Here is a 14,754-nt window from a genome sequence, read left to right as displayed (position 1 = left end):
CCTTTTCTTCATCCTATGTCTATTACCTTAGTTTAGATCTCCATAGTCTTTTGCTCAGACTGTCATAACATCCTTTTAACTGTTTCCCCTGGCTCTAGTGTTCTTGCCTCTAATGTATCTTTTCACTGCCACCAAGATGATGTTACCAAAAAATCTTAAACAGATTAGACATCTTCACAGGATAAAGTCCAAATCCTTAGCTTAATATACAAGCCCCTTCACAATCCAGGCCCTCCTTCCTGTGCAGCTATATATATATAGAGAGAGAGAGAGAGACAGAAATTTTGATCTTACCACTTTGTCTCTCTTCCCGTCATGGGTCTTCCCCTCTTCCCCCCGAGAGTTACTTAGCTCTGATGTGTATTCTTGTCTCATCTTATCTTCAACTTTATTCATGTTCTTCCCACTGCTTCAAATTTCACTCTCCCATTTCTCCCTGGCCAGCTGCTACTCATCCCTCAAGACCCTGATCAAATATCATCGCTTGTATGATGGCATCTGCAAATCTTGGGGGTCAAGGCTAATTGTTCTTTGTTCCCACAGGGCTGTGTTCGAGTTTAACATTATCACATGTTATTTTGGTTCATTTATTTGCTTAAGACTTTTTCAGAAGACTTTGGGCTCTTTAAAATAAAAAACTTACATCTTATAGTTTTAAGAGTATTTTTAGTAAACGTTTAGAGTGACCCCATCTTTCTGCCAGCCCACAAAAGGAAAACGTCAAAAAGTAAATGTGCAAAAGGAACAGAACTCCGACAAAACCAGGCAGAAAGGTTTTAGCAAGTCGTTTTATTTTCTATTCAAGATAACATTAATAATTAGGCATTATCCACATTGGTTTCTCATTCTCCTGTTGGTGAATATTTTTCTGCTAAATTTAAAACTGTATCGCAAACTCAAGCAGAGATTTACAACATTTCAACAGCTTTTCTACCCGTGCCTTAGAAGGATGGATCAAAAATATTTGTCCATGGTAAAGCACTATGAACATGACCTAGTTAACAATTCTCTGTTTTGGTCACCATGAGACTTCTTCGTTTATACTCAGGGTCAGCGACAATGATGATATGCAGCTATAATTTCTCATTTCTTACTCAGGGTGTTATGAGGCAGATTTCCCCTGTTCTTTAATCAATATTAAAATGTAGGCCGGGTGCAGTGGCTCATGCCTATAATCCTAGCACTTTGGGAGGCCGAGGCAGGTGGATCACATAAGGTCAGGAGTTCGAGAGCAGCCTGGTCAACATGGTGAAACTTTGCCTCTACTAAAAATAAAAAAATTGGCCGGGCATGGTGAGCAGGTGCCTGTAATCCCAGCTACTCAGGAGGCTGAGGCAGGAGAATCGCTTGAACCCAGGAGGCAGGCGGAGGTTGCAGTGAGCTGAGATCACGCCATTGCACTCCAGCCTGGGCGACAAGAGCAAAACTCTGTCTCAAAAAGTCGCTCTCACGTAAAAATTCTTATGATGTAAAATAATCTGTAAAGTCATCCTTTTATCTGTTCTAGTTCTTCGTAAGACTTACATAACATGTCACGTGGGCATGGAAAGGCCTAAGCCTTCCCAAATCTTGCTCTTTTGGGGATGATTTTCCAAATATACTTGTTCTCAGTTGAAAAGAGCATTGCATCATGGCAAAACGCCACAAAAAATACCCTGGACCTGCTTCAGTGAGATGGTCTAAGGGTCTCTAGGATCTTCTGAACTGAACCGAATGCTTTGGGAAGAATTAATAGATACACGATGTATATTAGTTCGTTTTCACACTGCTATAAAATACTTCCCTGAGACAGGGTAATTTATCTAAAGAAAAAGAGGTTTAATTGACTCACAGTTCTGTATGGCTGGGGAGGCCTCAGGAAACTTATAATCATGGTGGAAGGCAAAGGGGGAAGGAAGCACCTTCTTCACAAGGCAGCAGCAGAGAGAGAGAGAATGAGTGAATGGGAAGAGCCCTTATAAAACCATCAAATCTCATGAGAACTCACTCACTATCACATGGGAAAACAGCATGGGGGAAACCACCCCCATGATCCAATCACCTCCCACCAGGTCCCCCCTTGATATGTGGGGATTTCAGTTCTAGATGAGATTTGGGTGGGGACACAAAGCCAAATCTTATCACAATGGAAAGCTCATGGATGGGTTCTAAGAATGAGGAAATGTCCCTTAGCATTTTGCCTACTTTTCATTTATGACATTTTTCCCCAGCAAATATGCAAAATATTACCTACCTTTACATCAGTGTCCGTATGCATATCCCCTGTCTTCCTCCTTTTCCTCATACGTTAACAAAAGAATAACTTTATTTTCTCCCCATCACCATTCACCCTATTGTATAAGAGAAGAAAAGCAAAATAGGATGAAAGGACTGTCTAGGCACACACACAAAAGTTACACTCTCCAGAAGAAAGAATTTGCTCTACTTGGTAGTAGACAGAAATTAACTCACCAAAGATCACCAGGGAATCAGATTCAATTATATCAGCAGGACTTTAGTTAACATCATGGTACTAGAACCTTCTTTAACATTCAAAACTTATGAATACCTAGAAATAGTTTTAAGGTTAATATCTCTATGCTCTAGGCTGAAGAGTACCCACAAATGAATACAGTTGTGTCTGATGAGTATCTGTGATTATTTTGGAAATTGTCCTGCTATTTAAAATGAAAAAAAATAGAAATGTCTTAGATTTTCATATCATTAACCTATTCTAAACAATTACATCGGCCGGGCGCGGTGGCTCAAGCCTGTAATCCCAGCACTTTGGGAGGCCGAGACGGGCGGATCACGAGGTCAGGAGATCGAGACCATCCTGGCTAACACAGTGAAACCCCGTCTCTACTAAAAATACAAAAAAAACTAGCCGGGCGAGGTGGCAGGCGCCTGTAGTCCCAGCTACTCAGGAGGCTGAGGCAGGAGAATGGCGTAAACCCAGGAGGCGGAGCTTGCAGTGAGCTGAGATCTGGCCACTGCACTCCAGTCCGGGCGACAGAGCGAGACTCCGCCTCAAAAAAAAAAAAAAAAAAAAAAAAAAAAACAATTACATCAGTGTAGGGTTGTTTTGTGGTTGTGTGGGAGTATTATGAGGTTTTTTTGGGGGAAAGTGAGGGATGAAATGTAGTTGTTTGCATTTACAACCCTAATAATTAAAACAAGCCAGAGGAAATTAGCTACATGGCTGTTGTGATTTCTAGTGTATGATCAGAAATAATTATGGCACTTTGCCATATGTTCTTGCCTTCTTCTTACATATTGCTATTGGGATAAGATGAGACTTGACATCAACTAATTGCTTTTTTCTAATATACAACCTTGAACCACAGTGATTCTCTAGAGGACAAAAAATAGCTTCGTGACAAAGAGATTCCAGAAATAAGAGCTTTTCGAGCTTTTAATTCTATATATAATATAGACAAATTGCACAGATTAATATAACCAAATATGTATTTGCCCATGGGAAGAGAGTTACCTGTTTGAAGAATAGGAATGTATTATGTTCATTTAGAGCCATTCAAAATCATCAGTGATGTTAGTTCTGAGTTGACTAAGGATCAACTTTTAAAAACAATACCTAATTGGAAAATAATTCAGTTGCTGACCATTCCTATCAGAGCATCACAGTGCTCTGAAACTAAATATCTCACAGGTACCTTAATAAGTTATTATAATTATGTTGCTGTGATGCATGTAGCCCAAGTCAGAAGTCACTTGCTTTGTATTTAATGGATGGGGAAGACATTGGAGCTTGGAGGGAAGAGAATAAAAAGAACCTAGTTTCAGGAAGATCTTTGCTCTAACCCTGCTTCTGCCACATAACAACAACTCTATGATTTGTATAAGTTACTTTACCTCTCAAAATCATGGTTTCCTCAATAGGGGATAAAGAAGGCCTATTTCATGGAGTTGGTGTAAAGGATTTATAAGGGCTATAAGTATTAGCTCCTGCCCTGTTTCATCCCCCTACCCTACCTCCCCTCATCATGGCTCTGCAATAATAAATATGTCTCAGAGTTGGAAAGACCCATCTGGTCTTTCTCAGATAAGGGTAGTTTTCTTCAAACAGACTGATTCCTGCACATAAAATATAATATAAAACCAAAAGTACCTTCCACATTGTAGACTTTTCATATGTGATTGTCTCTATGGCTTAAGTGCACAATCTAGAGTTTGCATGTTAAGGTCTTTCAAGATTACTGTTGTCAGTGATCTGAAAGATGTCTCATGCAGGAAATGCTCACCCAATTATGAGTACTGAAGCTGTATAGCAATATCAGAAATAATATTGCAGCACAGTATTTTATATGGATTTTAGATATAGTATTAAAAAAGAAAACTCAGCCTGTCTTAAGACTTGTTTTCTCTTTCAACACCGGAATTAAAAGGCATGCCATTCTTTTTTAAACTTTATGTGCAGAGCCAAATGAGTATCAACATTAGTTCTCCACTGGGTCGATGGCTTCTACCTTTTTAAAAATATCTGAAGCAGTGTTACTCTACCCACCTTTTCTCAAGAAATTGTGTCCTTTAGAACTCACTCCCATATAGTTTAGGAATGCTTGATAGGATATATTTTAGGTGGGAGTCACCTGTGCCTATATGGAGCTTCAGTGTCAATGCCCTTGTCATTTGGTGTAATGGTTTTGTCATTCTAATTTATTTGGCCCCAAGGTGTGTGTGTGTGTGTGTGTGTGTGTGTGTTTGAAACACAACATATGTAATTTTTTCTTACTCCTTGAGAAATAGGACTTTAAATAACATTTCTATCTTTAAAATGTACTTGTGAATAGTTATCACTTTCCCGAATTCTACCTTCCAAAGGTAGGACAAGAGAAGGATGAAATTAAATCACACATGCAGCTATTTTTATAACTTATGAGCACTCAATGATGATAGCATCACTCTTCTTTACTTTCTCTCTGATTCTGGAGCCACTGCTATTTTGGTTCCTGAATGTCTGGGACTGCCTGTCCACTAGACTTCCTGCCTTCACTCTGACCCTGCTACATTTACCCTGAACACCATCCTCCCAATCATCATTACCAAATACTATTTTCACAATGTTACACCTTTACACAAGAAGCTACAGTAGAATATTATCCTTATAGAATCAGATGTAACCTCCAGGCTGCATTCTAAGCTCTCATTGGCTACACTGTGCCCTTTGAACCTGAACTTCCTGAGGACTACCTCTTAGTTCCTGCCTATAGCTCTGGCTCCCATCTTCATGCAGTAGGTATTGATTTTCTTTTGAACAGCTTTGTGTCTTCTCTGCTAGCAGGATTGGAGCCATGGCAGAAAGTGAGAGGGGGACTAGAAGGATGCAACATTAATGAAACCTAGCAGTAGGTTAGGCATTGGGTTAGGTACTTGATTGGTCTACTCACATCATCTCATCTAATCTTTGCCAAAACCTTAAAAGGAAGGTATTGTTGGCCCTACTTATAGACATACAATAGGTACTTAATGCATGTTTGTGTGATGAATAAATATGCAGCGAATTTTTGCATTGTGACTGGATGAAAAGAAACTAGGAAAAACAAGATATCGATGAGAAAGATACCTCTCATCTTACTTCCAACCTAGTATATCTTAAATGAACTCGTCAGTTTTAAAAAGTAATTTTAAGAATGGAGTCAGAGGGTCAGACAAGGAGAGAAAGCATCACGTATTACCAGAGTTCGGGATTGCTTAAGGCGTTTTGACAAATGGGATTTTGCTCAGTTTCCTCTGGGGGTAATCCACCGTAGGCCAGGCATTTTTAAAGATTAGATTTTGAAATAAAGCTTTGCCCCTGGGAATATACTGAGGCAAGAGAGCATATCCCTTCTCTCTGCTGTTGTAGTGCTTAAGTGTGAGAATTTTCGAATGAGATATGAAAGCAAAGACAACAAACCCTGCAGGATAATAGTCTCTGAGGACTTTAATAACAGCCATTTTTAAAGCAAAGCCTGTGGACTCCTAAATCCATAGCTGCTCGTTTAAGACGCAATGCAATGCAGTGGACCTGAAAACATACTCCTTATCTACCTAGAGCAACCAGGCTCCAAGCCAAACAGCAGTCCTCAAATTAACTCTTGTTTCTCTTGGGATGACAACTCTGCTACTTTTAAAGGTGTTGCATGGCCACATATAGAATAAGAAGGGAAATAAACGGTCACGCCCTTTTGTGAATCTGTATCCAACTGCATTTTCTCATCTAGTGAGGAACCTCCGGTGGTTAGATTAGAATCCTGATAAGGGCCAAGACTGTGGGTTCAATTTCTTCCTATGGATTCTTCTCAAAAAATTTGTTAGGAAAGATCACTTCAGGGTTTTTGGGTTTTTTTTTTTTTTTTTTTTTTTTTTTTGGCTTGTTTTAATTCCCAATCCATAATAGACTGATACTTTTGTAACATGCAATAAAAAGGAATTATTTTAAAAATTACAAATACCAGACATACAAAATTTAAGCCCACGCTTTTTATTTTTAGATTGCTGTACACGTTTCTAAAGATTTACTCTCAATTTCTGTTCTTATGTCTTCATAATAGAATATCTGTATCTGTTTCTGTGTGTGTGTATGTATGAGTGTATGCAAGTGTGCTCCAAAAGCTCTACTATTTAGAGCTCATGTTTAATGAGTCATTTTGGATAACCAGTCTAAGGGAGTTCTACTTTTGTATAATTGTTTTTGTTTTATTTTTATTTAAATCATTAACACTTTTCAAAACAACTGTATCAAATAAAAGTCATTTGGTCATTTGAAGCATTTACATACACTGCTTTCTTCTTAAACAGATTTTATTGAATGTAAATCTGCTTTCTCTGGCTAACTCAGCAGCATCATCATGAGTATTAACTATTTTGCTTCACTATAAAACTAGGTGATGCCTTCAAGGGCTACTAATGCATGGAGAGCTGTTAGTTTCCACATTGTGTGACCCTGGTCAGTTATGCATGCCGTGGTTCCTTTTACACCTTTCTGGTTCTCTGTAAGGTGCCACTTCTTCCTACTCTCAATTTAGCCACTTAGGATAATTTCTTTCCTATTTCGAGTTGTATGTTTCTGACCTTCTAAGTTCTTAGAAATCAGAACACTTCTTCCCCATCAAGCTAATTTAAATTAGGTAAAAAATTATCAGCAAGGAGGAACTAATGGCCTTATAATGATTCATATACTAACTGCTTTCAGAAAAGCTTGGAGATAATCTGTCCATAATAAAATTTTCCAGGAGATTTGGTCACTTATTGTTATTCTTTCTACGCCATTGTGTTTGTTTCCTTACTTCTCAGCTATATTAAAATAGGGAAGTTTTCATTTGCTGAGTCCTATTTTAGAGACCAATAATTCCATTTACATGGGAAAGGAAATATGTGGATATGATTATTCATGATGTTCTAGAGTAGTATCACAACCATTTGTTTAATGGTTAATAAAATGGTTAATAATAAAAAGAAGGATACAGCACTAATTCTTGATATCTCCCTTCTTTATTTTTCTTCTAGTAAAACATCCATAACTTTTCCTATTCTTCCCCAGTTGTATTATTACTTGTGAACACCGTGGATCATTCTTCTTGTTGAATGAAATAGTACAAATTTAGTATTCAATAATCTTATCTTTGTACTTTTCTTTATAAAGTTTTATTCTCAGTGGCTTCCTAAAGGAAGACTTTATTCTACTTGGTTTATGCAGTTGGGCTGCATTCTACCTATTTCTCTCAACACTCATTGTCTATTCCAATCAGGTTGTGCAATTCATTGTCCCTGCTCATAAACCAAATTCATTTCACCTTTACTCCATTCCCGTGCTATTCTTTTTACCTGGAATATTTTCTTTTTTTTCCCTTTCTCAATCATATACATCCCTCAAGGTTCAAGCCAAGTCCGGTAACTTCATGAAATCTATTTCTATCATCTGATTTCCACATGGATTATCTTGTAATAGTAAGCCCTGCATTTGCTATTATTTATTAAAGACCTCTTGTGTTCTGGATGCTATTCAAAGTATTTTACAAAAATGATTCCATGTAATATTCAAAAAATTTAGCAGATATGTATTATTATTTCATGTTTAGTGAAACCAAAGTAATTAAAGAGTTTTCATCATTATGTGGCTAATAAGGGAGAGAAGAGAAGAGTCAAACCTATGTCTCTTTAACTGCAGTTTGCCATGAGTTTTCTCTGGAAGCTGAGAAAGGAGATTCCCAGCAGGAGTAGATGAGACTCAGATAAGAAGGAAGTGTGGACTCTGTAAAAGCCCTTCAGAAAACAGGATCTCCCCTACTCCTAAAACTGCTGTACTATGAACATATTGCTTGTCTCATAACTGAACTTTTTTGGTACTCCCCGCTGAAATTTGCTCTATAATTGTGCAGAATTTTAGACCAAACATTTCTCTTATGGGGACATACATTCTTTTTTTCGTTTGCACCCATTTTCTCAACTACTTTGTGTTTTCTCTTGCTGTATTGGATGCATCTCTGTCCACTGCTACAAATCTGTTTAATAGTCTTTATATTAATAAGACCATAAAATTGCTCTTCGTGTGCTGAAATCATTATCCTTTATTTTCTAATAGCAGTCCTAGATTTGCGAAAATTTAGGTAGTAGCATTATTAATAGGAAAAACTACCACCAACAACTAAACTTGAAAGGTAGTATAGCCTAGTGGCTAAGAGCACAGTCCCTGAAGTCTGACTCACTAGGTTCTAAATCTTGCTGCATTTATTAGTTGTGTGACCTTGGCCATTTTTAGTTAACCTTACAGTAGTTTCATTATCTTATATGGAAAATGAAGATAATAGTAGCCTCTACCCTGGAGGGTTGTTGAGAGGAGAAAATGAGCTCGTGTATATACAGCACTTTGGACAGCGCCTGGTGTATAGTAAGTTTCATGTATGTTGTTGCCCTTGCTGCTGCTGCTGCTGCTGCTGCTGCTATGGTTTTTGTTACATAACAAATACCTTTTCCCCTTTGTTTATTCGTTATTGCTTTTCCTAAAGACTACAGTCACAAAAAGAAGAAAAAAATTAGAGAGCATACAGTGAATGCAGTAATGAAGGTATGAATGATCTTTTCTACTTAAGTCAGAAGTGAAATAAAACTATCCAAAAATTTCCATGAAAATTACCCTTTGTCCAGATTGGCTACCCTCTGAGAACCCCACTTGATTCTCCATATCAATCTTTTGCTTTTTTGTACTACCTGAGTCTGAGGTTTAGTCTTTAAATGATGAGTTTAGACAAATATTATTATGGTAGTTTTATATGTATTGTATTATATTATATTATATTATATTATATTATATTATATTATATATAATGTATATTCCTTCCAGCCTGCCCTGTATTCCCAATCTATGACTCATGTTGCCTTATTGATACTGAAAAATCTCCACTACAGCATGCCAGTGTTTGAAAGAGAGCCTTGGGTTCTTCCTCAATACCTACCTTCCTTTTAGGGCAACCTATCTGAGTCCTGTAGCTTGACAGGTTTCCTACCAGCCTGCCATCCCAAAGGAACATGGATGAGCTATGTTTATGCTGATGCGTCAAATCATTTCTTGGTATGGTTCCACGTGGTATGGTCCACATGACTCTTGTAGACAAAGAGATGAACTACTGATGGCAGAATTTCTGTTCTGGCAGCAGGGAAATTTGTAGAAAGGAGGCCTTTTCAGTGTGAACAGTTTTTGCTCACAGGTGGTCCAGGATGCCCCACGCTAAATGAGAAGTGAAAAGAGCAGTCAGAATCCAATTTTTCATTGAGAACAAATCAATCCATGTGGGTAAACATTTTATCAAACTCAAGAATGCTGTCTCTCAAGGTGCTTTTCCCTCAACAGTCACTTATTTCCTCTTGCAAGTAGTATCTTCGTTCAGGTTCAATGACTACTGTATATTATGTCCAATGCTTCTGGCAAATGAGTTAGTGGTGACAGCCCAAGATCTTCTAGAATCAAGAGAATTGGATTCACTTCCGAGTTCTAACACTTATCAGCTATGTGACTTTTAGGCAAGTCAGTTAAACATCCAAGTCACAGTGCTCTCATCTGCAAAGCAGAAAATGTGATGTACTTCACAGAGCCAGGGGGAGGAATGACTAAGGTGGTACATTTGTACGTGCTTTGTAACCAGTAAAGCCCTTTACTGTACATGGGTCATTTATAGCTCTATACCACCATCATGACCTAGAAAACGAGTACTGACAGAAGACTTATCTTCTTGCCAATGCTAAGACAACTTTAGCCATTTCTGCATTTCTAAAGGAAGGAGTCTTTATCCCCATATCTATGAAGACTTGGCAGGAATTCCCATCAATATTTAGTTGGTAATATAAACAAATTAAACAAAAGTGTGCACTAGGTTTTAGGAAAATTAAAGACAGCTATCGTTTGTACTCCTCTTACATTTCCCAAAGTGCTAAAACTAGACAGTAAATCAGTCCTCAATAAATACATGTTTATCAAATTTATATTCATTTATTTGTTGATAATACAACAAAGATGTCTATACGCAGTATAATATACATGGCAAAGATGAAAATTAGCAAATTCATGAATCAACATCCTATTTATGCTTAAGAAGACAAAGAAAGTGTTGGTGACTTCATGGTATATATAACCTTAAGGAGTTTGTGATTGAGCCTGGGTCTCTGCTATCAATGTAGGATATAAAAATTCAAATGTACTATCTTTCATATGTATATTAATATAGTAAACATAAACATGGAAAACTGATGCTACTAGTGAAAATACTTTATTTTGTTGAACAACTAAAAGTTTGTCTTTAATTCCGTAAGTGCATACACAAAAGGAAAGTGTTGTACAAATCAAATACAACAGAAGAAGAAAAGTAAAAGACAAGTGAAGGAATTTTCTGGAACTTAGATCTGGTTGGCTTTTTCTCCTGAAGTACTTAGATAAATTCACTCACTTTTCTCCTGAAGAAGTGCAAATTAGGCAGGCGTGTTATTCTATGTAGGCAAAAGGAAAAAAGAAAGAAAAACGTAAAATGGCTATCTATTTGACCAAACTTCATTCTGCAAGAATCCCAATACTAACCTTCTACCATATAAACTAGTTTCAAAATCAGGCTATATCCTTCCAGTACAAACCTGGTTTTGATGGGACAGAGATACTACTCAGTCTGTTTCAGTATTTCCCTTCTTTCAACTTCTGATGTGGTTCTATCCATATTCCCCTTCCTGTCTCCCAGTCAAAGAGAATGGGACACAACTCTCTTTAGAGTCCATCAGTGATGCTTTAGCTGCCAAAAATAGTGACAACAGACATTCATTGTCTGTCTACCTTACTTGTCTAACATTCAGAATTCTGCATCTTAAGAGGCTGTGGCTGAAAACATGAGCCAGTTCTTCAGAATTTCTAACATGTTATTTCTGCCGCTTTCTTCCTTACTTTAGCAGAGTAATTTAATTCAATTTGGGTGGGGGGGAACTTTTCTAGTTACACAGATCAATCCAATTGTTTGGAGCTTCAGAGTGAATTTTTAAACTTGTTGAACAGAAGCATACAAATCTCTAAGAGCAAGTCAGATAATGTACAAAGCCTCCATTCATTGTGTAGGCAGAAAGGAATGCTGGTACCCGGCAGCTCTCTAAGGAATGTTCCCTTGGCTTTGACTGTTCTGCTGGGAACAAGGAGGGAAACACATATATAAAATGAATTTATAATGTCTCTGGCTTGTAATGGCAAAATGATAAGAAAAGTTGGCTGTTTAATATAAACTGTCAGTTGCATATTCCAGGCCTCCTCTCTTTGAGGTTCCTCCCACATCCACACGCCCGGCTACTGTTTAGTGCGGAGTACAAAGTGGCCGTTTATTATTATTGACTGGTGAGGCCTGTGCTCCAAAATTCATTCTGTCAACAGAATGTAAGCAAAGTTGGCATTTTAAAGCAGGGCTCTTTCAGTTTCTGGGTTTTCTCAGGATTACTATGCAACAGGATCAGTGCTGTAGTCCTCGGTTCAAGCTGAAAATGTTACACAGGAAGACATACCATGTAAAGGTCAGATTCTTCTACTATAATAATTTTCTTGATCTGTGTATATACAAATGAGGTTGAATGCACAACCTCTTATCGTAACTCTTACCAAGGTCCTATGTACTTTCCACCTGTCAAACCTAAAAACATGTATTAAATGGGAAATCATAACTAATAAATGTATTATGCTGTACTATGTGTATGATGCTATAATACCAAGGTGAACTTAATGTGTGTTGTCAAGAAGGTTCTCTCTCCCATGACAGACTCCCAGGATTGTACTTGGTTCCAGAAACCAAGTACAATCTTGTTTATTAGTCTCTCCATGCTTTTATGGTCAGAGTTAACTCTACAGATTACTAAGTGAATAGAAAATATGACTTGATCCATATAGTAATGAAATTATTGGCACTGGGGTATACTTTATCATAGACTTTTATTTCCTATCACTTCCATAAAATAATACATTTTGTTCATAGACTAGAAGATATAACTTGTGAACTTTATGAAGTTATAAATACATTACTTTCCAACTCATAATGTCAAGGAGTAAATTTATTACACCCAATAAGATGCCCATTTTAAATCTACATAATAACAGGTGAAGGCAATACGCCAAGAAAAGGGATTTAAGATGTATCTTCTTGTTAGTTAACCTGATTGAAGTGTCTTTTGAACTAATAATTATTTATTTTTTGCAATTCTCCAAATTCACATTCATCGCTTGCTTCCTTTGTTTGGTAATTCTGCACATATTCTTCTTCCTGCTGTCCTGTAGGACCTCCAAGGTGAAATTGAAGCTCACACAGATGTTTATCACAACCTGGATGAAAACAGCCAAAAAGTCCTGAGATCCCTGGAAGGTTCTGATGATGCAGTCCTGTTACAAAGACGTTTGGATAACATGAACTTCAAGTGGAGTGAACTTCGGAAAAAGTCTCTCAACATTAGGTAGGAAAAGATCTGGAGCAAAAAGGCCACAAATGAATTAAAATGGCCAAATTTTCCTCGTTGTCTTAGCACAAGTAACTAGTATCTCACATGTCTATGTAAATCATCCAATTTCAGAATGATTCATTTTATTTTGAATAAATGAATCATTTATTTGCTTGGTATGGAGATGACACTTGAGGATTCAGATTAGATTAAAATGGTGATGTTTTATAACCATAGGAGACATGGATATTAAGACATTAGAGTGAATTCAAATGAGGAGGTGCAGCTATTCTAATTTCATAAATTTCTCTTTTGGCATATCACAGGGTTATACAAAAAGCGATAACAAATTTACGGATATTATGGAATTATTTTTGGCATTAGTCTAAATGCATACCAGAGGACAGTCTTTAAAAACTGTAACACATTATAATTAACAGTTTAGAGGAGATAGCTCCTACAGTTAAAGAGAGACTGTAGCAACTTCCTGTCTTTTGCTTCCTCTCAGATTTTGTTAAAACACATCCTCTGTAAACTAAGCTTTTAGTTGTACTATACTCACATACTTCATATTTTGCCCCCTTCTATGTGCCAGCTTTCTTTGGAGAAGTTAGTTAATGGATGCATCATAGCATCTTTGTAAAAGGAGCAGAGGGAAGTTCTTGTTATACCAGTTTTGCAACAGTTCCGTGGAGGAACAAAAGGATAGAGATAGTAAAATGCCCATTGTAACTTAAATGATCTAGCAAGGGCGGGGAATGAAAGCCAGGCTTCCTGCTTTCTAAGCAGTTGCCTTTCTTAATTCATTTCTCTTGATTAAAACTATTTTGTACTTTCTTCTATGTCTAGAGAAAAAGTGATAGTGAAGGGAGGTAGAAGATGACCAAATGGACTTAATAATAGTTATGGGAGTATGCACTAAAGGGTGGGAGTAGTTACTACCTCTAGATAGAAAGATTACAGAAGGGAGTTTCTTTTTTCTTCTTTATAGTTCTTCTAACTTGTCCAAAATTTTAACATATATACTTCTATAAGGAGGAAAATCTGAATTTTTATTAATTCAGAAGCACTATTGTAAGTGTCTGCATCAAGTATGAAATAATGATGGCAACTAACGTTTACGTGATGTACCTACATACCACACAACGCCATAAGCACTTTCCATTCATTGACTGGTTTAATGCTCTCAGCAACCCTAAGGGGTAGATTTTATTGTTAAATTCTTTTTACATTTGAAGAAAGTGAGGCACAGAGAGGCTAAATAACTTCCTTAGGGTCGCTTAGCAAGTGGAAGATACAAGATGAAAACAGGGAGTCTGGGCCAGGTAGATATAACTAACCATCAAGTGGTTTAGAAACTCTAAGAGGCCAGGTCATTGAATGTTAGAATGAGTCACTCTGGCCAGGCGCAGTGGCTCACGCCTGTAATCCCTGCATTTTGGGAGGCTGAGGTAGGTGGATCATGAGGTCAAGAGATCGACACCATCCTGGCCAGCATGGTGAAACCCCGTCTCTACTAAAAATACAAAAATTAACTGGGCATGGTGGCACGCACCTGTAGTCCCAGCTACTTGGGAGGCTGAGGCAGGAGAATCACTTGAACCTGGGAGGCGGAGGTTGCGATGAGCCAGGATCGCACCACTTCACTCCAGCCTGGGAGACAGAGTGAGACTCTGTCTCAAACAAAAAAGAAAAAAGAAAAAAAAAAGAAACCAGAGATTCTGACTTCAGAGTCTGAACTTTTAACCACCATGCAATACCATAGCATATAAAGAAAGAAGGAAACTTCTACAAAGAAATGCATACAAATTGAAAGGATGGAATAGAGAG

General features: G+C 37.5%; 1 protein-coding gene across 3 annotated transcripts in view; it reads left to right on the top strand.

Moving 5' to 3' along the window:
• DMD (dystrophin) overlaps positions 1–14,754 on the top strand; it is a 2,245,117-nt gene that overhangs the window by 1,825,047 nt on the left and 405,316 nt on the right. For all 3 annotated transcript variants that reach the window (XM_030933724.1, XM_030933725.1, XM_030933726.1), the window contains one exon: positions 12,767–12,939. In XM_030933724.1, coding sequence (XP_030789584.1) covers positions 12,767–12,939 — 173 coding nt within the window. The remainder of the gene's footprint in view (positions 1–12,766; positions 12,940–14,754) is intronic.

This window comes from Rhinopithecus roxellana, chromosome 7 (assembly GCF_007565055.1).
Source record: "Rhinopithecus roxellana isolate Shanxi Qingling chromosome 7, ASM756505v1, whole genome shotgun sequence".
Lineage (NCBI taxonomy): Eukaryota > Metazoa > Chordata > Mammalia > Primates > Cercopithecidae > Rhinopithecus > Rhinopithecus roxellana.
The sequence above is the reverse complement of the archived record's forward strand: the minus strand, read 5'-3'. Positions and strand labels throughout refer to the sequence as shown.